This window comes from Synchiropus splendidus, chromosome 14 (assembly GCF_027744825.2).
Source record: "Synchiropus splendidus isolate RoL2022-P1 chromosome 14, RoL_Sspl_1.0, whole genome shotgun sequence".
Taxonomy (NCBI): Eukaryota; Metazoa; Chordata; class Actinopteri; order Syngnathiformes; family Callionymidae; genus Synchiropus; species Synchiropus splendidus.
In genome coordinates this window covers 14,075,076-14,101,746 of record NC_071347.1, presented here as the reverse complement: position 1 = coordinate 14,101,746, position 26,671 = coordinate 14,075,076, and the positions used below count along the sequence as shown (strand labels likewise).

Here is a 26,671-nt window from a genome sequence, read left to right as displayed (position 1 = left end):
ACAAAAACCTGCAGCGCTGGACACAAAGTTACACGCACAGGCGGCGATTTAGCGTACCCCAGGCGGGTTTTATGGTTTGGAAATGGCAGTTGACTTAAATGTCAGGGAAGGTCACCCTGCGAAATGTAACTGCACGGCTCTATTACCTGACACTGACCAATGACCAACGCTTGCTAAGAAGTGTGTCTGCAGGGAGTTTTCATGAAAGCTGCTCTCCTCCTCCGAGTTAGAGGGACGGGGAACATGCTGTCGGAAAGGGCTGAATATGAGAGATGGCTTGAAAAAAAAATGTAATGCTTGGAAAAAAAAAAAAAAAAACTGGTGCAGTGGAATGATGCTGTGTGTTTTCTGCTTGAAATGCAAGTCACACACACTTTCACACACAGACACAGAGTACACATGTTCTGAAGGCAGGAGGGATGACGACGGCAACGTCGATCCCGTCAAGGTCATTGATCGATTGGAAATATATCACCAAATAGTTTCCTTCAAAGCAACACAACGGAGAAAGGAAGCGAAGTGACTCTTGAGGAACAATTGTGAGGCTCAAAAGAGGCGTGAGAAGAGAAGAACTACTGTGAAGATTTCCGTAAAGGAGGAGAGGGAGCTGAGGTCAGCATACATTGAGCACTCCCCAAATAGCCCAGAGAAATGCCTATAGATGCATACATTAGGAAACACATGGAACAAAGCTAAGATTTAAGGAGACAAGGGGAAATAAAAATATAAAATAAGAGAGTGAGGGAAAGAGATTGAGAAGGAGAGGACAGGGAGACCGAGATTAGGGATTTAAGGACTGATAGGAGGCTTTTGTGCAGTCACAGAGGAGTAAAGGAGAAGAAGGTTTTATGCTAAACTATGCAAATGACCGAGCTCTGTGACAAGAGCTACAAGAGCTGGGGAAACACAAGAATACATCAGTGGAAGCCTCAGAAACACACTTGCATTATAGAACCGCTGGGCTTGAGTGGACACCAGCTTTTGAACCCTCTGCCAGAGAAGTTTAGGAATTGACTTATCTTACTCCAACTCTGATGTTAAAAGTAAAATTGAAAACACAATGTACTCTACTGTACTTCAGAGTGTACTGTCTGTCTACCTTAATTGTACATCTAATTCTTCAGACTATGAATGTGCACAGTTGACCCCTCTGAGACGCTTAGAATTACAAGCAAGTAGCGGAACCCAGCGCGTCATCTAGCCCTCTTGAAGTGTCCAGCTTCATCACCGTCAGATAACACTCTCTCACCGTGCTTCTTTTTTGAATAATAATAAAGAATGATGACCAGATGGGTTTTGTAACTATAACAAATAACAAAGATATTAACGTAACAATATTTTTATACATTACAGATGGTGCTCTTGGAGGTGTGCCGATATCTATTCAGTCGTACTGAGGCATCATGAAACAGTATTGCAGGGTGGATGAAACACCTAATTTTCATAAGCAACTAGATGGCGCTCTTGGTTTAGAAAAAGCATGAGGATCACTTCTAAACTAGTTTTGAAAACAGGGTCCAACATGTAAACTGACTTTTGAAGCAAACTTGGCAATGTTCTGAACTTGAACTCATGAACCAGGAGATCGGCTCTGTTGGCGGAGCTGCGCACAAAAACAGTGCATTTTGAGCGCTGTCAATAAAACGTCTGCGAGTTCTTCAATTTGCTGTATCGAGGTTCAATATTTTGGCGGCATGACGGTCTTTAGCCTGTAAAAACCCAAATATTAGCTGCATCGCTGTATAAGCCACAGGGTTCAGACCGCAAGAAAAAAGAAAAGCAGTGGCTTATAGTCCAGAAATTACGGTATTTGTTCAAGTCCAACACTTTACAGCAAACAGTGCCATCTGGTGGCCTCTGAAAATCAGGACAGTGTTTCATGAAACCTCATCAACCCTTCAATAGTGTGTCATGACACCTCATCTACCCAACACTACTATTCAGATCTGTGATATCACCGTATCAGTTCAAGCGATCAAAATACTAGTTCACATGTGATACCTGTATTGAGACGCTGCTGAAGGACCCTCCGATGACTCCTGCGATGGCGAGCGGGCTGTCGTCCTGCATGGCGTATGATCCGTCCGGGCAGATAAACTCTGTGTCGTCCACCTTAGTTAGGGAAGCTCGGACAAACTCCAAGGCCTAGGAAACAAGACGGTCATTTAGATCTCCTTACCATCAGTTACGCAGCTTTCTTTCCCACGCCGGGACCTTCTCAATACCGCGCTCCCCCTGGGCCACCAACTATTATAATGTATTGCAGGTCTGTTGCCGAATATGTAACGGACCCGAACCCCCATTCACGAAGCCAGCATCACCAGTTGCACCAGACTCATCACCTTTAACAAGCTCAGCAGAACAATGTAATATTCCTTTTTGACGATTACAGCCCCTTCGGGGGTTTCAGGTTCATTTCCAAAATCGCAAATAGCTTCGATCTCTATTTCTCATCAAGTTCTATTTGCTGATATTACTGCTGGCAATATCCGTCACCCGCAGTGGATGAAAAATCAATTTCGGGGTACATTTACTTTACCTGAAAATCACCGTCTGATGAAAATCTGGTGCCTTTTATTACACAACCAAGACATGTTCTGTAATCATTTCCATAAAATAAACAATTTTATTGGGCAGGGATAAAGAATAATTAACAATGCTAAATATACTTACTTAAGTGGTTAAATCATCATGACTGAAAAGAGCTCAAAACATTTTGAGGCCATGACAGTAAAGAAAAAAAAAAGTACTTGAATGAACAATATCACCACTAACCTGCTCCAGCGCATAGGTATCTCTAGAGCAGGTATCCAGAATGTGGACTCCTAAGGAGATGCCAGGCAGTAGAGAGGGGTCCATGTTGATCCGGTCGATGGCAAAGAGCATGGCCTCCAACCTCTGGATTCCCCGGTCCTCATTCACTCGACCACACTCCTCAATTCCAGCTCCTTTCTCATGGACCGGGAACAAGCCACCCAGCACCAGATCGCCCTCAATTCGTATCTCCCGACGTGACTGAGGCGGCTCTCCGACCGACAGCAGGACACCTTGACACATCAGAGCCAAGACTAAAGCTTGGAGCACCATGTTTTGGGAGGGAGGCAGACGACCAGCAGAGGACGGTTATGGTAAAGGTTGGGGGTGAGGGGTTACAGGGGATGGTTGTGAGTAAAGCAAAAGCTGCAGGTGCTTTGGACGGTTCGACGCCCATGAAATGGTCAGGGAGAGAGGAGTTGGACCACACATGGACGAGCACAGCATCTGGACATCAGTCCTGTATGCAGAGAGAGGAGAAGAGGGGAGGGGAGAAGAAGAGATAGATGCATAACTCAATTTAATCCAGGTGCCAAAGAAATTGCCATGCTGCTGGAGCTGCGGATGAGAAATGACTGCGCTTCTCTAAACTATAAAGACTGCCTACTGGCCCTTTAGCGGAGTAAGGGGGCGCTTTCAACAGGACCTTAAAGTGGTTTCCACTTCACAGCCATCATCAGCCATGACCAATACTGGAATGAAATTATTTGGAGATCCTTGGCAAGCTGTGTTTAAAGCCTCTCCTCCTCACCTGACCCTGTGAGTCGGCGTGTTTGCCCTCTGTACTATCAGACTGACAGAGTTTAGATGGCTCCTTGATACACGAGCCTCCTCATACCAACAAAGGAGCAGAGCTCCTCCAATCTGATCCCTGTTCCAACGATCCTCAGCGCAGAAGTTACAACTTGTGTGTGCGTGCTTACTATCAGATCTAGTGCCCGCCCTCTTTAATGCATAATTACAGCCTGAGCGCAGAGTGCAATTTACCATGAAAGACACTGACTGATAGCACAGGGCTCCGAATCAGCTCATTTGACTTATCTTAACTTACAACATGAGCCCAGCTGTCACTCATCGTGTGTCTCTTCCTCATCGACTTTCACCTCCGCTTTACATTTGAAGTCATTCTAATGGAAAATCACGTATATAGACCATGACCTATAGCTTGTCATTTTCGCTTTCTTATTCCTTACATGTTACTGTATCTTGACCTGCTTCAGGCCAGATCATCACTGATCGTTGCTCACATGTATGTTGATTCTACTTTTTCAGAATGTTTCATCATTTTGCGCTTTCATCTCTAGTTTCTGAGAGTGTAAATCTAATGCTACATATATTTTGTTATACAGAGCAGCGGCCAATGTTGAACTTGTTTTGTTTTGTTTCCGTGTGGACATTACAATCCAACCCATTCTCATTCTGAAGATGTCAAATATCTACTATTGTCAAGTGACTTTGACTCCACCCTTCAGTGTTGCAAAGGTGTTTCAAATGAAAGGAGCAACATCCCCTACTGAGTCAACAAAGGTTGCAAAGTCACTTCAAGAGAGTTGCTATTTGACGCCTTGGGAGTGAGAATGTGTCTCTTGCTCCACTTCATTCTCTCACTCCCAAGACGTCAAATAACGGCTATTTTCAAGTGTCCCTTGGAAACACCCTCCGCGTTGCATGTTGACACATATGACTTTCAATGAAAGCTCATGTCCTGTTGCAATACATTTGCCAAAACACAATTTCGTACCAACCATTCTTGAAATCCTAAGAAGCAAAGCAACAGTAAAAGCCGCACAAAAGATTTTCTCAAGTAGAAGTAACATCCAATTTACGACCAGCTCGACTTACATCCACCCGTACTTACGACCGCGGCCAGCAGATGCTTATTTTTTTAATTTAATGTCTGGCACAGCAGCACGTAGCTACCCGTACGGCAGCACAGTGTCCCAGCATCTCACTCTCACACAGTGATCTACCACTATAGTGGTACCTATAACCCTCGCGTCGGCTACTTTGAATGGCATTCAACTTACGTCCAATCTGACTTACGACTGGTTGGTCGGAACCAATCCCAGTCGTAAGTCGGATGCTACTTGTATAAGCCAACACATGAATTAGAGAACACCACTAACCTAAATCTGCCATGCAAATCGATTTGCTACTCCATAGCGTTCCACCTCGTGTTAGTTCCATGGTGAAGAGGTCGTGGCTTCCGCCCAAAACTCTCGATTCTACAAGCGAGTGACCAGCCAACTGTCGATATAAACTCTATTCAGCTCTTTGTAACAGATCTAGCTCATGCATGGGGGACAAAAATCAATTTCAAAGAGAGGCAGGCTGAAAATAACTAGCATGGAGGCATCATACTTTAAACATGCTTTCCTGCACACCTCTCGGTGCTGTCATAAATATGGATGGATGAGTCCCAGCAGCGAATAAACATAAGACTCCTAAAGTCTCTCCGTCTATCTTTGGCTTTACACCTGATGGAGATGCTTCATTTCTGAGAGCGCCAACATGCTTTTATCGATCATGTGGATCAATGTGATTTCTGGTGTGCTGAGCGGAACATTGCAAGAACTTGTGTATTTCTTCAAAGCTATAAATTGCATGCTGACACTGGGTCAACGAGCCACAAGTAAATCCCACATCGTACCGCATTGATTCGTTTTTAACACAAGAATATGCAAATCTGACTCAGAATCTGGCAGGATGTCATTGATTTTTGATAGTCTCATCTCTTGCTGTGTTCCATAATATTGTTTTATACAATGCCATTAACTCTGGCTCCTTTCTTGAACGCGGTCTCCAGTGTCTCTCATGCAATCTCCCCATTGCTCAAGAGGGATCTGGCAAAAGATGGAGGTTGACAGCTCCTGTGTGAAAATCAATTTCGACAAACCTGGTTGAGATTTGTGGTGAACGTTGGCATCCCCGGCCAGTGCCCTGTGTTTGTGTTTGTGTAAGAGAGGGAGGCGAGCGCACAGAGAAAGCAAGAGCATGCCTCCCCACTTTGGTGGGCAGGTAGGAGGATGAAAGTATCTCTTAGATGCAGCAACTCAGATTTTCTGCAGGCAGCTGCCATACCTTTAGCTCAGTAATATGACGCACACATACAGTCAAACTACCGCCCACACGCAAACACAACACCTCAGCTACTTGCTGGGTCTGACCTCAGAATTTCTTCCTCAAGTCTCTCTCAGGTTTGTATGTATGTTCAGTAATAGAATGATTGGAACCATCAGTATTAACATTTTCGCTTGTCGAATGCTAAGTTTTAGTTACCCTGGAAGAGGGAAGTCCTAACTGGGAATTATGTCAGACATGGTAATGGCATTCAAGCTATCGAAGTTGAAACTCAAGATTGTGACGTCCATTAAAGCTACTTCGACGTGCCATATATATATATATATATATATATATATATATATATATATATATATATATATATATATATATATATATATATACACCTCGGTACCTCGGTTCTCGACCACAATCCGTTCCAGGCGGCCGTTCGAGAAGCGTTTTGTTCGAAATCTGAACCGATTTTTCCCATTACAATGAATGGAAAAATAAATAATGCGTTCCAAGCCTTAAAATAGTCTTTTGTAGGAGTGAATGTAGAGTGTCTGCTGCAGGTGCGCTGTTCGTCTATGTGTGTGGCCGCTGCATGTGGGAGGGGTTGCCGAGTGAGTGACGTCTCTCCAGAAGGGAAGAGGTGCCCGGTGCGTGTCCAGCTCTGAATGTGCGCTTCTGTGCAGTTTGGCTGTGACAAAGTCATAAACCAAGTCACGCTCTGTCCCAGACTCACCTCATCCCTGTCCCAGCTCCAGCCCACAACAGGACATCAAACCCTGGAGTGTGCGCTCCAGCCTCGGCGGTGTGGAGAGCGAGCACCTCCCCTGTGACACTCGACCACGGTCAAAATGTTTGTGTGAACTCCGATTTGTTCAAATTCCGGGACGTTCGAAAAGCGAGGTACCACTGTATTTGATTTGACTATAGAGTTAGCTCTTGCCCTTTCTCTTCATCAAGCCTCTCATGTTTATTGCCATCTGCTCTTACATTCTTTTCATTCTTTTAGCCAATGTTTTTTTTTCCACAATGAAATCGTGATGTTAGATAATTTCATATTCTCATAGCAACTTTTACATTGAGCAGTGAGCAATTGTGTTTTGCTGAATGGACCAATGAAGAAATTAAAGCAGTTCGACTGAGGAAGATGAAAAAGACCAACTGATCTGAACTGTCATGTTGTGGGCCTCATACTGTATGATGTGATGTCACATGTGACATCACTAAATATTGGACAATGTGCTAGGTTTCTTTTAACTTCCATATTTTTGAATGCCGTTTTTTTCATCGTTTTTACCAAAGTTTCCAGCAGCTGGCATATAGCAACATCACCGTCCATGGCCATTAAACAGAGATTCTGGACATGATTCAGCGAGCAGAAGAAACAGCTCGCCTGTCAATAGTGGAGAAGATCAGATAGATGAGATGGCTGACTACTGACCCTTCTCTCAGGGAATAACATCTGACAGACAAGCACATTTCACCTCTGACCTGGTTCAAATCTAGAGTCAGTGAGTAGCTGGCGTTCACACCATCATGCTCTTCTGTTGCTCGTGTTTCATCCTCCGTTTCATTCTAGTTTCCTTCAACTGCATATTTTCCTCCTCTTCCCCATCTGTGTCCTCCTCTCGCTTGTTCTCACCTCTCCCCATTTATTTCCACATCCCTTTACACCCTCCGCAGCCTCCTCATTCTCCCCCTAACAGGCAGGGCTGCTGTGGATGACACGTATCCTGCTGAGAGCAGCCATGCAGGGTCGATGGACCATCGTACACTAAAACAGCCTTCTATGTTTGTGTGTCTTTTGTGTTTTTTTTTCTTCTTCACACATTTCTGTGTGTGCGGCTGCTCCTACGTCCGCAATGCAACCCTCAGGACTGACTGTTTCCAGCTTAGTGATGGGACAGTGCCATGAAAAGAATTCATTAATTCAGTGATACAAGGTTTCATAATGCAGTTCTTCGTCCAGTTACAGCGTCAGTTGAGATAAGTCCCACTTCTGGTGAGTCTTCAATTCTGAATGTTAGAGCTGGTTACTGAATTCCTCTCAGAGTCCCCGGGAAATGTGAAAAATACATAACCCCTTTTTATTTATGTGTTTATTTTTTGCAACAGTCTGGCTCATTATAGATTTTAAATAAATAATCGAAATAATAAATAAATAAATGAAATTGGTTTTCATTAGTGGTATATATCTATTGTCTTTATTATTAAAGACTATATTATTAATATTTATTTATTATCATTTAGTTATTTTAAGCGTTACAAATTCAGAGAATATATTACAGTATTTTCTCGATTATATCACACCAATACCAATGACTAAACAAATAGACTATCAAAACGTTTTCATTATTATTATTATTATTATTATTATTATTATTGTTCAACACCAGTGATCTCTTCATTTGTCTAGTTATTTTTATTTATTTGTTACATGCATTATTAAACTTGACAGTTTGTAAACTAAGTGCATTTTTTCCCATTGAAAATATGATTTCTAGCCTTTGTATTGTCCAACGTGAATCGGGATGCAACCAGTGTATAGTAATATTTTTCTCTGTAGCCAAGATCACAGTTGCAAATAAGCATTCATCTGTATTTTCTTCAAGAAAACCCTTCCTTTAATAAATGCTTGGACATTGTCCGGTATTTGTGAGTGTAATAAATCTTCATTCATCTGTAAATATTTAATACTGGGATTCCATCCTCTTGAAACCTTCATGGAAAGACAGAAAAGCTTATGCTGCTGACTTTGAGTCTCAGGGAAAGATCATTATCTTATTTTAGAAATAATGTTCCTAGATCCCTTGTTGCCAATTGTATATACCTTTAACTCCCACAGTTGGTCGTACCTCTTTCAATATTTGAACCAAACAGTATCACTCCTATAGGGGGTCAAATACCCACCGAAGTTAGCTGTCTGCGTTGCATATTCATATTAGGCGTTCAAATGAATCATGGTTCCCCTGCTGCAATATATCCTGACTCCGTTGGCTGCGTCGGAAAAAAACAAAAAACAAAGTGGCAGTCATCTGCTTCAACATTGCTCGCAAACTCCACATGGATATTAGAGTGAGAATACGTCATTTGAACATGTTTTCAAACATGTTCTAAACACTTTTAGGAAATGTTATATTAACAAAACCATGAGGCTGGGCACACCTTTCCTCTCTGAGTGCACACCCTTCCAAGTGAAAGTGCAAATGGCTCTTCTTCAGGTGCAGAAGTTGGAGCTTCTTCTTCCACCTCCTACTACTTGCAGCTGCATTTCTATTTGTATTCCAACCAGAAAAGAAACTTCTTCAAAGAGCAACATGTTTTGGCAAATGAGTCAAAGCTCTATTTAGAGGTAGAAGCACTATGTTTTGGGGTCGAAATAAAACCATTGTTGCGTTCAGAAGTATTTTTACAGCATGAATTATTTGACCTTGATTAGTCTCGAGCAAGCGATGAATCGAATCAGTGAGAACTGGACTGGGTGTAGGAGACACGCACAACACCTCTTAAACTCATTTACATCTACTGGCAGTTTATAAACACTGGATTAATGGATCGCGTTTAAGATGAGGACAGATAGCCTGAGTTGAAGCCCCATTTGTCAACATTAACCAGTCGACATCATTAGGCTGCTCCTCTGATCTCGGATGACTATTGATGCCTGCTCCAGCCTGTTCCTGTATTGATTCATCCCTCGTACCTGCGTTGGGTTCAAAGGTTAAAGGCCGGATCATGTTAGGAACTTCCATATGGATTTTTCTGGGGACCACTTAAATGACTGGAATTGAGTAAAAAATGCGACGCCATTACATTTTAGTTGCAGCAGCTGCTGGAATCCTACTCGATATTGACAAAAACAATTAACATTTTGGAAAGGAAGTCAGATCAACTGGGTCACGACCCCGTGCGCTTCACTCCTGCGGAGAGTAGTCTGAAAAGTCACCTCCACTTACAGAGCTTTTAGCCTACAAGCACTATGCAAAGTCTGGAGTGGGAGTAGATGATCTCAGCACTCACTTCTAGCTACCTGAAAAAATAGGATGATTCAAATACGCACTGAAACATGGAGCAGAGCGTTGGGTGACCAATTGCATACTATTTAATATCAATTGCCGTCTTCATCATGAGCGAGAGTTGGGCTGTGCGATGTTTTCATCTTCATTTTAGCATTGCATTAGTGAGTCTGTCAGTAAGATGGTTAATACTCCAAAGTCAAGTTGCAACTTTAGTGGTTGTGCTTCTCTTATATATATATATATATATATATATATATATATATATATATATGGACTTGATGAAGACTTTCACTTGTTCCAGACTTGTCTGACATGGGCGATTAAAAATGACGGTTGAGTCTAAAAACAGACCTGGTTTTGAAAATATGTGACGCAATTCATCAGCGTGGTATTTCATCAGCGTGCAGGGCAGCGGGCCTGTCAGACGGAGAATTACCCCTCCGTGGACGCTATCTATCAACTTAACTGTCATGTAATGACCCTGGGAGTCATCACGGAGCATCAGTCAACTGCTCCTTGGCATCGCTGCTGCTGCCGCTGCTGCTACTGCATCCACTTAATTCATGCTCACAGCCCGGCAGTCTGTCGTCAACACAACCAACGCACGTGGTTGTGGAAGTGTTGCTCGGGACAGGTGGCGAGGTAATGGAGACTGTGAATATATGTCTGCCACAGAATTATTTAAACATTTCATTATTCAAAGTGACAGGTCATTGAAGGGTCAGTTGACCCGGGGATGCTGAACAGTTCCCGATGGCGACGGAAGATGCCCAGTCTATGACATGACAGAAACTAACTAATATCAGCGTCTTTGATCCCCATTCTCAGACAGAGGTGGTCCAGTCAAACGCTGTGATACACGGTATCAATAGCTGTGATATAGACCCACCTTTTGTAAGCGCACTTTGTTCATTGGAAAAAATCCTGAGGCCCACCACCGAAGGAACCTCGGTTGAGTTGGGAGTAGAAAATCCCTTTGAATTTGGCTATTTTGGATGCTATTTGCAGAAACAAATTGTAGAAAATATATTTGTTTTGTCTAGCACGGGGTTGGCAATATGGCGAAAAAATATCTATTATATATTTATTTATTTTAAATAACTGTTTTTGATTTCGTCACAATGTGTTTTGCAAGGTTTTATTGTAGTATGCGGAAATATCAGACAAATCTTGAACATTCTTTGCCTCAGCTTGCTTCATAACAACAGTGATTCTTTGTCTATTCACATTTTGGAGCACATTTATTTGGTTCTGCATTTACTTTCTAGCCAACTTTGAAGCAAATGATGATGGTTTATGAGTGTGAATGGAGTTTGAAGCCAGACGTCACGTTAACAGTTGGCTCTGTTAACTCTGCAGTGCAGACAGTGTTTGGCGTCGCAGGGCCCACAAGGATCACTCCGTCATTCTGTCGTGAAGGTGTGTGGTCACGCCAGAGGCATCAGGTTCAAAAACAACTCAAAGTTGCGCATTTGAGCTGCTTCTTCGCTGTTAGTGTCTCAGAAGAGGAGTTTAGGTGCGAGTGATGCACTAGTTGATGGGTCGCCATAGATCCATAGTGTATAGAAAAAATGTGACTGCATCCACGTAATCTCCTCATGTTGGTTGAATGTCAACACGTTCTTATTGTTCATGCTTTATTGCCGTCATATCGCCTGTCTATATCTCCGGACAAATGTGGTGAAACTGGATCATTTTCCCAAACACTGATCTGGACAAATTAAAATGGAGCTGTTCCTGTTTGCTGACCTTAAACCAGACTGAAATGTATCCAGAGTTTTGATGTATAAAATGAAGGTGCACGTAGCGCCTTGCCAAATATCCACATGGAAGGGACGCGGGTGAACGGATTACAATGGACAAGCCACTTCTTCGACTGAAGTGGTCCTGGAAGGGATTTTGCGTGTCTCAACAAATGAAATGTAATTTAGTAATGGCTCCTTGTAGGAACAGACTTGTGCCTGTTGCGTTGCCACAGCAGTGAAGTGGAGCTGAAACCTGCAGAGCAGAAATCCAATATGAGTTCGGCTGTGTTTTGGAGTGAAATGTTAGTTGGAATATTGATAAATATATTCAATTTAGCACATCATTTTGATGACAGATAAATTTGAGTCACACAAGCACTAATATCAAGCGACAGATTTTTCTATTTATTTGCAGCATAAGGTGTTGAAACATAGTTTTTCCAGTCATTTGTCCGTCACTTGTGGCGGCGTCCAAAAATGATACTAGCTAGTGATCAATTTAAGATTTCCACGGCAATATTAATCCAAGCTTGGCTCTAACACCAAACCAGAAACATTGTTTTGGGGCCGCCGCAGACACATTGCAAATGAGGACGTATCCATTACCAATATTAGCAACATCCAACGGAATCTGAAATTTCAGCAAGCGCTTGTGTTTACTCGTTTTGTTATACTGATCGCTCATCCTCAAAAAACTGACCCAGTTTCTCTCTTTTTTTTTTTTCCTCCATGCAGCCGTGTGATGAGATGACAATATTGTAAACAGCGAATTTGAAGGCAGCAGCAAACTGGGTTATTTACCTGACCGCTGTATGACTAGTTAAGTGTCTGGCGCTCATCTTCCCTTCTCCAGCTCATCCTTTATTAAAGAGCCTGATCTCTCTCACCATCACAGCTGTACATCCCACTGCCCTTTCCCTGTCTCATCCCCTGAGTGCTGGGATGTGTGTGAACGTCTGTTCATGGAGAGAGGGGCGTGTGTCACCCTTTAACAGACCGTGTCCTATTTGTGTGTAAGTGTTTCGCTGATGATGGGAAGCGATGTCTCGGCTGAAGTATTAAAAGATGTTTTAATTTCAGGACGAGAGCAGTGCTGTTATCGCAAACACGTATAATTACCATACACAAAGCAGTGACCTGTGGAGGTACTCAGAGAGATGAAGTGTGAGCCTTGAAATAAAACCAAAAAAAAAAAAAGCATCTCGATGGAAAGAAATATAAATTATGTAAATAAATGTTATATATCTCTTTCTATATATATAATATTAGCCTGTCAATTTTCTGGGAGAGCAGTACTTTATACCTGTAGACTGCCCAACGCTTCTCTCTACTACTGACAACTGTCATAGCTGGGACCTGTTTCACCGAGTTACATCACACTTAACTGGATGTAAACCTTCGAATAGTCAAAGAGGGAAAAATAAAACACCCTGTCATCTTTCTTGACAGAGAGCAATGGCAGGGATTTGTAGAAGTAAAAATATTTTTCATAATTTCTCACACTGATTTGATTGCCTGACTAGCATCGGTGCAGAGGGACACTATATATATGATCGTTTTTCCAAAACTGTCACATATATTTAATGTCAAAATGAATAAACCTATTACAGAGTGAAGTATAAACAACATAATGGACAACACAGTTTTTTTTATCTTCTGCTGCCATGTAACCCTTTGTATTTTATGCCATTCAAATGTCATAGCCGCTAATGTTTTCAGATGGAACACATGATCAAAAACTGCCTTTCTAAACAGTTGGAAAACTGTGTTGAATACAAAATTCCTTCTTTGGTTTATGCCATTACCGTATTGTCATGGCTGGACAAAATTGACAGCAAGCCATAGTCTCTGCCCTCGAACAGATTTTCAGTTAATACTCAAAATCATGTTGAACTTAACTCCGAAAATCATGTTGAACTTCACTCTGAAAATCATGTTGAACTTCACTCTGAAAATCATGTTGAAGGTAACTCTTGTCGTGCCACGGCTGGATCAAACACTTCCTCACCCTAATCCTGAATACACTGTGGTTGTGGCGTCAACTATCTAACAGATTGACCAACCAGCCTAGCAAAGGACCATTTATGTTCAATGTTCTGCACAGATCCGGATACGGACGGAGATTCTGTTCGTGCTCTGTGTCCATTCTGTTCGTATTTCGACACGTTTCCACTAAGCTTACGGATACAGACCAAACGGAGCAGTGCCACCAGAGACAGTGGGGGCAGTGTTGCTGTTACTACCCGATACGTAGTTCTGATGAGACACTTAAAAGAAATAACAATGGCGGAAATTTTCCGTCCTCCAGTCACGTTATAGTTAACAGCCTCACCAACCGCCGCCTCCTACAACTCTACCTCGTCTTTCGTGCAAGAGGTACATTATCAATACTTCTTCCACTTTCTGCATTTTTTTTTTTTTGAGTTTCTAAAAAATTTCAAACTTTTGACTCTGGCATGCTCCCCCTGGTGGGTATATTGGTGAATAGCAACACCAACGCAACACCAAGTATGTGATCAGTGATGGTAACATTTAAAATGAACAGGTAATATTTCATAAATGGGCCTTAGAACTAGGAGCACGTGTGCCTCACTCAAGCTGGATCTGGAATCCTCACCACCCCAGAGGAGACATGGTTCTCCCCAGGATTTTTCTCAACTGTGGGGTGTGAGTTATTTGTTTATTCTTTGCTAGGGGTAAGGGTTGGGGTCCACCTTAAAGGTGGACCATTTAGGTGGAGTTCTGCTCGAGAGAAGGCGCTGACAAAACAGCTGAGCATAGGGGGAGAAATCCCAGGGTAGGGGCCCCATGCTGCTCAGGGAAGGACCCTGCAGTCCAAGACGGGACCTCAGACTAAAACCAGGAAGCAAAGGCTTTGTATCGGTCATGCAAAGCATGGCGTATTATAAGGTTTAAAACCTTTTCATTCATTTCTAATGGTCAGATCACCTATAAAAGGCACATTTGCCAACACAGCAGCTTCATTCTGGTGAATAGACAATAAGTCAGAGACCCTTTACAGTCCAGTTGCTCATGTATGCAAATGCAAACTGAAACAAATTAAGACAACAAATGCACTTGGAGTTCAAAACTCCCTCTGGCCAATACAAAAATAGCCAGCTGCAGGAACATACAGTACATGACCGGAGTGTTTAAAGACGGTGGGCAAGTGGTTGAGTCATCAGTGTCAATTCTGTAATTTAAAATGACCAGTAGGAGGGCAGTGGTTACCTATAGCCACGCTGCTGGACGCTTTCTAAATTTACCATATTAAATAACACAGCCGAAGCACGTGGTCGCAAGTTTGACGTACATTGTATTTGGCGTCGCCTGTAAACAGCCATTGTATCCTCATTGAAATTTTTGTTTCAAAATTACCTATTAAAAGAGAGTTCATTGAAGCAAGTTCTCCGTCAGAAGTTTAAGATCCAAGTTCTTGACGCTTTTTCCACACAAGACCAAAAATTCCAATCGCAATGCGTCACCCCAAATTAAAGCTTGCATCAATTTGAACTCAAAAAGAGGAGGTTCTCAGCGCTAATCTATAAGCATGCCCACTTTTTGGGGGAGGAAATTGGAGTGACCCTTTATGTGTATGAAGCATTGAGTGAAGACCATGTTTAAAAGGACCTGTTGGCTTCGTAACTGCTATGAAAGATGTGTGAGAAAAAGGCGTTTCCTGCTGCGGCTGAACTTAAATGAACACCAGTCAGAAGTTTCTGGTAAATTTGCTCGGTCTTTCTTCCTTCCATTCATTGCTATAGAGCAGAAGAATTTGCTGTCCCGCTGTGCCGTTAAGAATAGTCGCTGAAATCAGCCGCCTTGTCTATCCCCACAGTGGGCTATTGTTCATTCACTCCGTGTCTCAGTCGAAAACAGAATTTAGTAGATTATCCCAAATGCTAGTCTTCCACACTCTTTTATTTTTTTACCTGCACTTGTTAGAGGGCGGCTGCTTTATCGACGCTTTACAACCAGACCATAACACCTTTAAACAGCCTGTTAAAAGCAATCCACAATTTCAATTTCTGGATGTGTCCACGCTACAGAAAAACAGTTGCGTGTAATACCAAGGTGTCGGTTTGTTTGGTTCGATCCGCGCAGGTTAACCAGAGCACTCCACCGCTTGCACATTTTTAATGATGAGCTTCAGCCCAGAGAGAGCTGTGTGGAAGATACAAGGCCATTACACACACATCTCAGCACACAAAGGTGTCCACATGCTCAGGTAGGAATAAAAAAAAAAAATGCTGAAACTCAAGGCTAAAATCCATTCATTGACTTACAATGCTGCTCCTGATTATCACAATAGATCCACATTCTTTGAACAAGGAGAGAAAGAGATAAAAAAGAAAAGCATGTGAGCTTGTCTTTAATGTTTGACAAGGCCACCCACCCACACGCACGGCTTTAAATCACACCCCCCGCATTCATTTAAATCATTATGAATATTGGGAGTTAAACCATCACTCTTTCTCTCAGTCTTAATAAAGGTGAGCGCTAAGTAAAGTAAATACAGCCCAAATAAGCCTTAAGAAGCACCCAATGTCAAATGGAGCGTTTTCTATTTGACAGTGTTTTTGATCGCTGTGTAGCGGGCGTTATTCATACCGTGCAATTGAATCATGAATGTAATGTTTCCATACACCATCCGTGACCGACAGGAGCTACGATTTGGTCGGGACATTTCTTTAAACATCTTATTTTGGTTCTGAAAGAGCATGAGAACCTGACTCCACTCTGGCTGAAGATTGTCCCGGGAACCTTCGTCCAGGCTTCTGCCTTGTTTGCAAGAGAATGTAAAGATTTGTGTTTTTGATATTGCTCCAATTTAGAGAGTTCCCCTTCTAGTTTCAGCATTAGTTCTCATTCTCTTCAATGTTCAAGCAAAATTGCATTAAAGTGACTGGAATGTTCGAAGCAAATTGATTCCAAATTGTATCACAAATCGAAATTTCAGAACACAATGATGTCAAGTTAGTCTCTTCTCAACCCAATTCTGCAAATGCCATGCAAAAAAACAAACTGTCCAATGCCATCTGATGCAGCCTTCGTGGCAGTACTCCCAGTGGTGTGGATGTTCATCCTGAGAACATGGATGGATAGATATATAGATAGACAGACAGTCAGACCATGGTCACCATGTCCCTTACGTAAACAACAATAAGAACAGCACAAAACACAGATAAAGACATGGCAGACACAGTGAGAAACGTAACAGAATAGAATGCAAGATGTCAGTAAAGAACAGAGAAAATAAAATTCCCATCAACCAATCCAATAGAGGACAGTAGCAGTAGACAACATCACATGAAAGACAGTCAGTTGTTTTTTTTAAAGAGATTTAGAAGTTAATCTAATCTAATCTGTCAGAAAAAAAACGTGTTTTTATAAGATGGCAAGGACTCGGTCAGTTTTATCTCCTGTTTAAAAGATCAATTTGTCAATTCTCTCTTCGTTGTGCTTTCTAACCGAATCTGTTGATGCTTATCTCCAGTCTGACTAGCACCTTTTAGACAGCATTCCAGCAGGTATTGAGAAATGACACTTCAAATGTATCCTGCATCACAGCCTGGTGATGGAGATATTGATAGGAGGGTAATGCTGTCCCACCAAGTACATGTTCTCCACACAAGCCTTGTAATACAAGCCCACCTTTCATTGTCCCCCCTCCACCCCCATGTGTTCCACCAGAAAACAAGATATTTAAAAGGGCGGGTTCAAGCAAGATGGAAGTTTTCCACATGAGCTGCATGCAATGCAGGCAAACATCTCTCATCCATAAAGCCAGCAAAAAAAAAGTTCACATCATCCATCACTTCTTTTGTGTGTAATCTTTCTGCGCTTGTAATGCTGCTGTTAACACCAAATTTTCTTGTAAGAGGATTAATAGCGGCAGGGCAGCTGCTTCAAATGATGACTCTCACCTTTTTTTTTTTTTTTTTTTTTTAAAGAGTGAAGTAGGACTTATAGATTTAAGATATTCAGAGATATGAAACATAGATTACTTGGACACGGCTATCCTGATTTCTTACTATGTATTTATGGTTATTTGAGGTAATATTCTGCTCCTCATGCACCACTGAACCTTTGCCTGAAAAGACAAAGCTGCGTTCGGACTGCCTTTGTGTGCACATCTCCCGCCAAATGTTGTAATTTTAATATTCGACGTCTGGTCATAATGCTATAGTGAATGTGTTTCCGTTTAAAAATACTGTTGCAGGAGAACATTTGAGAGCTTATTCCACTCATGCCAGCACAGTCTCAGTTTCAGTTCCCATATATCGTCGTAGGTTTCCTCTGGGCGCTCCAGTTTCCTCCCAAAGAGGCTAATTGGTGAGAGCATACTAGTGGTTGCCTGTCTACAAGTGGCCAGACTGATCTGTGCAGGGTGTCCCCAGCGTCTCACCCCAAACAGCTGGGATTGCTTCAACCCTTTTATTTTGCCCAATTAGAGCTTCAGTTAGCTTCATAAAGTCACATTTTTTTCTGCTTGATCCATACAGGTGCACGTTTTCTGTGGAGGAAAAGGGAATATATACAGAAACATCCTAAGATTTGACGTGAAATTCATCCTCAATTTAATTTTATTGAGTCAAAAAAATAGTCTACAGGTTGGAAGTAGATTTAAATAATTCAAAGTCGTCGAGGTTTTCAACAGATCAGAGTCCCCAAAAGCCACCTGTTTTGTTTTGGGTTTTTTCAGCTCAGAGAAGGAACACACCGATCCAAAGCTTCGGGACGATCCTTGTTGTGATCCGAACCCCGAGAAGTTCTGCAGATGGCAACTGCAGACTGTTTCATCTTTCTCCATCTCCTCGCATCTCCTGCGGTGAGCCGCCAAAAGGGCGTTTTATTCATCACAACTCGCAAGCAGCAGAGGCTTTCAGAACATATCAAATAAATCCAAGTGATATAAACCGACGTTTGTGGTCCGAAAGTGTGTAGAAATGCTGCGCAAAGTTCAGACAAATTGCTCCCCTAGTGTGGGACCACTGACGGTCCCGGAGTCCCACCGCACTTTCACCGTCATCTAAGAATAACCAAAGACATTCTGGCAGCGGAGCAAAATGTGGAAATGTGACCTACCTTCACGTCTTCAACCCTTCAAATGTTGCGCACAAATCTTGAGCAGCAGGAAGTTTGACTTACTCCTGATCCCTCGGAGGAGTCGCACTGAGAGGGAGAGGATGGGCGCCACAGTCCGGGTGTGGGTTGCGGTGTGTATTATAGTGTGTTAGTTTGTGACTTCCAGAGAGAGAGAGAGAGAGAGCGCGAGAGAGAGAGGGAGGGAGGGAGAGAAACAACAGAGAGCTGTAGCCCCCCTTGCCAAGGGATGCTTCAGTCTCCTAGCAACAACAATCGATCTGGCAAGGAGACATTTTTATTGGATAAAAAGAAAACTTAGCAATTCACCCCCTTCCTTTCAGCACATGTTTACCCCTCAAAACGACAACTTGAGTTCTGTCTGATGCCGAGAGGGTCGGATGTATATGTCCTGGAATCCACGGGATACATGTGTCTGAGGTGTGGTATGATGCACAGAATTCATCTCTTTCCATCTGTGCCCGCAAGCTGACTGCAAATATAGGAGGAATGCAGACATTTTTTTTTTTTTTTTACATCCTGCTGGCTGCATTAATGTTTCAGCACATTATTAAACAGGAGTGTGAGGTCAAAGAAAAAAACTATTCAAGCAGTGATAAACATTCTGACCGTGTTCCATCTAGCCTTGGCATATTTGAGAAGCGTGGCGTCGTAAGTGGATGGAGGTCGAATGTGACGCTTTAAAATACAAACCTTACCAGGCAAATCAAATTCTGAACACAACTTGTTTACTTTTGTTTACACCTCAGCTACAGGGGCGTGTTGGAGAGCGGTCCACTGAGATGAGCAAATCCGATATGAGAGTATCATGCAGTAATGTCAAAAAGGATGAAGTATGCTGAAAATGATTCCTGACAAAAATGTTAATGCGAGCCAAAATTAAAAGTGAAGAATTATTGATCAAAATTCATACAAACCCAATAAATAAACAGATAAAAATTCTTCTTGTTTAAATAAATAAAATACCCAGGATTCAAGTTTACATTTTTAAATAAAAACATATATCAAATATACAAAACATGTGTTAGAAAACAGCCAGGTTTCTTCTGAAGCTCAAATTTCATTATTTGACTTATGAGACTCCTCCCAAGTCAGTACCATGCTCGGCGGATGAAGTCTGAGATGTTCCTGAGCCATATTTTTCATGTCTATATCTATCAAAGGAGTGACCAAAGGAGGGCCAGATTAGATTAGATTAGGGCCAACCCTATATCTATGTGATGTTATTTTGACTGTGCAATATCCATTAAACTGCGAATATGCAGTAGAAATAAAAAGATTATACCTAGAGTTACTGTATCTTATTCTGACTTTGTACCATAAAGTGCTGATATCTTATAACCCTAACTAGCATCGGTCGACACCAAAAACTTGTCCCTTTCTATCGATCTCTATCTCTCAAATAAAATCAAATTTTATGGAATGATACAGTGATACACTTTTTATACCTGTTTGATCTCTGATTCAGAGGGCCTCATGGAATATGATCAAGGTCCGCAACTGGCCCCCGGGCCAGGCTTTGGTCCCCCAGAGACAATATCTAAAAGCCAACTTGTACTACGCCAAACACATTTTCATGATCTGAATATTTTGTCCATTTTCAATTCAATTTTTTTTTTTTTTTTCAGAGACAATCACAAAGTGTTTGAGGAATTCATCTGAGCTCAGGTGGCCAATAGAGACCACAGCAAGTTGAACCACAAAGCAAAAGGTGGGTATCTAAGTTCATTCAGGAAGCCAGTAAGTGGTTAGTGCTCCTGCCTCACAAGTGCAGCTGGATTGATTTCTTTGAGGTGTATGTTCTCCCTGTTATTGCGTTTCCTCTCGGCACTCTGGTTTCTTCCCATCGCCCAGAAACATGCCAAATTTGTGGCCGTAGACCGACGCCCTCTCTCCTGCCCTCACACCCTGGACATCAATATGACAAATCTTCTTTTGAATCTTACTGCACAAATTCCAATAATCCGTTTCCTACTTTTAAAAAGATACAGGTGGATTTCCCACAGCTTCATCCTGACTGTGCGTGATTTCTGAGACTAATTTGACCCCTTGACATTTGAGTCGGGCCAAGACTGTTGATGCACTTGTTTAACTGTTGAGTGTGTTGTCAGCGGTGGATGCTCGAGGAGGTGAACGTGCACGCACACACACACACACACACACACATTTGTGCCTTTTGATGGCGTAATTATGCATTCATTACAATGCAAGTATGCAAGTGTGCAGCTCCTATTGAACAGAAAATCCTCTTCATGCATGATTGAGTCACCGAGCACCCTCACTCCACACAAACACGGAAATACACGCACAACAACACACACACTGGGGTCCGGCGGAGGCCTGATTACAGCATTGTGAAGTTAGTCGAGCGCGTAGAGATACACTGTCTGAGAGTCGGCTGCCAGCGCTTGCGTGATTGCGGCTGTAGCCACGCTCTTGTTTCATATGCAGACATGACAGGAGGCTGACTACCTCGCGATGAAGACGCCGCGGCAGCGTATGCCGCCAGACGACAAGCGCCGGATGGTCAGAGACTGAGGACTTGCGAAGAGAATTAAGGGTAAGAGCATCTACTTCACACCTCTGACTCACATAAAAGCACAGACTTGAAGTGGGAAGTGCACAGACAGACACTGGCGCTGAGTGTCAGTCACAGCTTCATCCCTCATCCCTGCCGTTCCAGTCCGGAGATGCTGGCTACTCTAATAAGGGGCTCATTGTCTAAATGGCATGCATATATGCAGAAAGCCCAGAAAGCCAGCTTTGTCCAATAAGGGTCCCTCAGTGAGAGGGCTTTGTGCCCAGGCTTTCCCCACAGACACTGACACAAACCAGCCAACAAGATGAAAAAAAAAAAGCCGCAAAGATCGACAACAAAATAAGCGAAGCCGGAGAAAGATGTGATTGAATTAAATATGCACCAGTTGAAGCACGCCATATGCCTCCACTCACACACACCGTTTGGAGTGAAGGAATTTGAGGTTTTTCCCGCGTCAGGCTGTTCCAGCTCATGCAGCAGGAAGTGGATCCACTGGGATTATTCTTCCGTCTTTGATTCTCCGCAGATTGTTTGTGTCCCCAGACTAATAGAATTAGCCATGCTTCATTTCCCAGGGTCCTGTGTCCTGTCTTCGCCTCGTGATGGATGGAGCGTCACACAGAGGGGTGAGTGTGCTTAGACGTGTGCCCAGTGTTGGTCGCACAACAGAGCCGGTCACCACCGCTAGTTCCCATTTAGTTCCGTGGAGCTGGGATGTTTGTGACCAGGCCAAGACCAGGAGGAACTCCGCATTACATAACGGCTAGCGGGAATTAATCTGAATGGTCGAAGTACAAAACTGTGGGGTCAAATAGCATCACATAGTTCACCATTGATAATTCAGTAATTTTTGTAATGCAAAGTGGGTATATTTGTCTTTCAGGAACTAAGAAGGACCCATGACTAACCAGTCATCCTTTGCTGGATTCTCAGGGGGAAACTAGTGGAATGCTTCACGTGGACCCAGAGATGCTGAATCACCCCAATCACACTGTCCTGACTAGTGTTGTGACAAGAGTATACACCAGACCTGGGCAAAGTGCGGCCCGGGTGCCATATGGGGCCTGATACCTTTATTTTTGTGGCACTTTTGACGTCAAACTAAAACTATAACTGCTATGTTGTAATTTTTCTGTTTTTTTTGTTTTTTCTCCTTTAGTCACCATTGCCACCACTTTAGCAGTAAATATATATCTATATATAATCTAAATATATATTTTTTTTCATTGGCCATTTTTGTGTTTTTCTAGTTCCTCAAAATACATCGAAGGAAATAAGAAAATATATTTAGAAATAAATTGCCATTTTACCTTTTTTTTATATTCAAATTAAATGCATATAAAATGAAATATGCATTATATTTATACTTCTGAATATCCTTATTTACATTTAATCTTTTGGGTTAATTTGGTTCTTTTTACTTCAGTATATATTTTGGATATTTTGTATTATTATTATTATTATTATTATTATTATTTTGTCATTGATGGCTTTCTTTTGATGATGACCCCTCACATTTTCTAATGTGGCCACTCTTTAAGAAATTTAGTGGCCCATCTCTGGTACACACAGACCAAGACCAAGACTGTGAGTGACTGAGTCGAGACCAAAACCATTGAGTGGGGCGGGACCAAGACCAAGACTGAGGCCAAACTGAATACACAAACTACTTGTCTGTTCCAATGCATTTCATTTTTTGGAATATATTTGGAACAATTGTACTGTTTCTTTTGCAGTACACAAACACGTGTTTATAGGACTCATAAACCTATGCTTTTGTTCTATTCTGTCTTGAGTTTGGTTTCGCCTGCCTCATTGGTTTTAGCCTCGACTCAGCATGGAGCCCTGAAAGTGCCGTTCGAGGGCTTGGTCTCTTTAGGCTCTGGTCTGGACACGGGCTCAACTACAACACAAACAAGGGTGTTCAGTCAAAAGGCTAAGCACTCCATAACAGAAATACCATGGATGAAATTTAATGTGTGAAATGAAATCTGTTCTCATGCAACTTCACGGTACCTGTCTTTAGAAAAACACTGAGAGGGCACAGACCTCCTCCAAGCAGCTCATTTCTTTCGCATATCAGAATTTGCTTACGTCCTGTAACCCACTGCAGCAGCACTACAACATTTTATAATTGTCAAAACTCTCCCAGAAATGAGATTTCTCAAAAATATTATTGACTGCACTTGTTGCTATGACAATGCTGAAAATAAAACTTGACTGTTAATCTTTCATTAGCAGCACAAGTGCATTTCACAAGGTCTGGGGATGAATATGAAACACACCATACACCTCATCTATTACATAACATCTACCTCATTGTAATATTCCACACAACTTTTTTAATATGTTGAGTCATCGTGAACTTGCTTGGCCTTCACATATCCACTTAACATCCTCCCTCCGTCTGTTTCTCCAGCAATATCAGCCATCTCTATGGTTTTATACTCTGCCTCGGAAAATCTGTGTGTTGCCTGGTAACGGGAAAAAAGGTAAATAGAAATGTGGAATCAAAGCCGCTCTAAATAAAATTCATGCGAACAATGGTGAGGAAGGTGTGTTTTGTGATACTGTTCTAGGCTGCTTATAGCGCCTTACAGGGGGTTCGTCCCCAATTATCCTAGTTACAGAGGCATGGCCAACAGCTTGCAACCACACACACACTTCACAGGACACTCAATGACCTGTCTCGCACTCATTTGCCTCACAACACTGAAGCTTCAAACACCTTCTGTCCTTCCTTTTTTAACTTGCTAACTTTAGGGATCATTTAAACTATTTTTTCCCCATTTAATTTAAACTTTGTTTGTGGCAGGGCATATGTATTTAGGATGTTTTTTTTCCAGAGGTACTGCTTTCATTGTATATGTGTTTTAATTATCCTCACATTAATTCATATTTTATTCTGGGTTTTGCTTGATTTAAACACAAGAACATCTCCCACTGAGAGAATATCCCACTGAGAGAATATATTTTAATGGAATTCACTATTATTAGGGATGCACCGATACCGATACAGGGCTCGTGTACTCGTACTCTTACTCATAGAATGGCCACTGATACCATGAAAGCAGTTTGTGAATGTCAGTTTATGCCAGTTTTGTAAAATGCACCCATGTACAAGAAAAACATACTGAGGAATGTTGTTCAAATAATGACATACTGTATTTTCTGGAGTATAAGTCATACTATTTTTTAATAGTTTGGCTTGGGGTGTGGCTTATATTTGAAATTATTAACACATTGTTACATCATTTTGTTTGTTATTTTCACACTGAAAACTGCAACTACAATGCTACTTCTGTACCATTGAACATTTGCTGGTAAGTTATAAAGATAACTGAGTAGGAATTTATAAAAATGCCATCCAAATGAAAATCATATTCTGCACATTACAAGCTGCAAATTGTGAAATGTATAGCAGAAAACAGTAACGGTAAAGAAAATTTGGAGTAAACGAGAAAGTCATGAGGGACTGGCGAAAAGCGGAGACTACACTGCTGCAATGAAGAAAACAAAAAGAGCTAATCGTGGGCTAAAAGCTAAGTGGCCACAGCTAGAGGACAGAGTTTGCACATGGGTGCTTGAACAACGTGCTGCCAGGAGAGGCTTGTCAACAGTGCAGTTGCGTCTCCACGCCCAGGTAGTTGCCAAGGAGATGAATATACTGTAAATGACTTCACCGGAGGACTGGCTTAGTCTTACCGCTTCATTCAACGTTGTCTATGCGTCATGCAGCTGAATGGGTTATGTTAGCATATATGCACCTATTCATACTGTTGTCTTCTAATCTGTTATTATTTTAAATTGCATTTCAAAAGGAAATATCTGGCTTTGATATTGGATTTTATCAAATAAAATTCCCCCAAAATGCGACTTATACTCCAGTGCGACTTCTTCTTTATTTTGGCTGGTACGCCCTATACTCCGGAAAATACGGTATATGGAAACATAACAAACCACAAAGTAACTTTATGTGTAATTGCACAAGTACTCCAATGCAAGTACAGTGGTACCTCGGTTTTGGAAAATTTCGGAATTCGGACAAATCGGAGTTGGAACTAAAATTTCGAAATTTCTTTGCTTCGGATTTTGAACGAAAATCCAGAACTCGAACGCCCCAGAGAAAAGCCGGAAAAAACATAACGTGCTCGGACCGATCAGCTGACCCACGATGCGCTTTGTTACTGTGTATAACACGTTTGATGTCCTGTTGTGGGCTGGAGCTGGGACAGGGATGAGGCGAGTCTGGGACAGAGCGTTACTTGGTTTATGACTTTGTCACAGCCAAACTGCACAGAAGCGCACATTCAGAGCTGGACACGCACCGGGCACCTCTTCACTTCTGGAGAGACGTCACTCACTCGGCAACCCCTCCCACATGCAGCCGCCACACACATAGACGAACAGCGCACCTGCAGCAGACACTCTACATTCACTACTACAAATTATTATTATTGTTATTATTATTAATATTATTGTTATTATTGTTGTTGTTGTTGTTGTTATTATTTAATAAATACTTTAATGGCCGTTGACAAATCAAATGGTCACAAGTAAGTAATTTGTATAACAAAATGAATTTGTAAAAAAAGCAAAAATAATTAATGACATTAAAGCACCAATCGATAACCTTTGAAAAAATGGCAAGAGCCACAACAGAGGAGATGTTTCCATATACATTTTGAGTAACTTAAATGCGACCTTTCATTGTTTCTTTATATTTATTGTCAGTCAGTAGAGGTTGAATGAACAAAATGTCCTTCTACATTATGAGCAATTTTCTGCAGAATGTGTCCTTCCAAACCTTAAGGCAGACAAATACTCTTGTATATTCTCGCATAGCGAGGTCTTTGTGTTAACTTCTGCTTAGATTTAAGACGTGGCGTGATGGTCACCTCAGTGACTTGGACCACATCTGAAGCCTTGCATGTGCGGACACGTATAAACAGAGTGCGTTGGGCCTCTCCTCTGCGCTTCCTCTCCATGACCACAATTCATTAGTAATTGACCGCAGCAGCCTCACTCATTAAAGATTAACGGGCTGCTGGTGAATAATTGATTAATGATATGAGGCGATCTGCAGCAGCATTCTGACAATAAGAGCACACGGATGAAAGGAAGTGTTTCCTCCTGGACGGATCGATGCGCCAGACATCCTGTGACACGCGTCGCGGAGGCTCACTCATTCACTCTCTCACTCACTCACCAGCCCAATTCCGAGTGCAAACACGACCGACTCGTCCCTGAAGCTACCACAAAGAGATATTACACTCCTTTTTGTGGCAATTTATTTTGAAAAACAAATCCTTTGTATCTGCCTTTCAGCTCTGCTTCTAATAAAGCGAGTTTTCCTTGCTTTATTAGAAGTCGGGTCT

General features: G+C 42.0%; 1 protein-coding gene and 1 long non-coding RNA gene across 2 annotated transcripts in view; one reads left to right on the top strand and one right to left on the bottom strand.

Moving 5' to 3' along the window:
- Positions 1-18,880, bottom strand: part of grm3 (glutamate receptor, metabotropic 3) — a 43,028-nt gene extending 24,148 nt beyond the window's left edge. The window contains exons 1-3 of the mRNA XM_053886594.1: positions 18,737-18,880; positions 2,776-3,274; positions 2,002-2,145 (exon numbers count right to left, since the gene is read on the bottom strand). Coding sequence (XP_053742569.1) covers positions 2,002-2,145; positions 2,776-3,087 — 456 coding nt within the window. The 5' untranslated portion in view covers positions 3,088-3,274; positions 18,737-18,880. The remainder of the gene's footprint in view (positions 1-2,001; positions 2,146-2,775; positions 3,275-18,736) is intronic.
- Positions 18,881-21,168: 2,288 nt separating this feature from the next.
- LOC128771139 (uncharacterized) lies at positions 21,169-22,555 on the top strand. Its single transcript, XR_008416593.1, has 3 exons — positions 21,169-21,314; positions 21,869-21,919; positions 22,177-22,555. It is a non-coding gene; the product is annotated as an uncharacterized LOC128771139 (long non-coding RNA).
- The last annotated feature ends 4,116 nt before the right edge of the window (positions 22,556-26,671 follow it).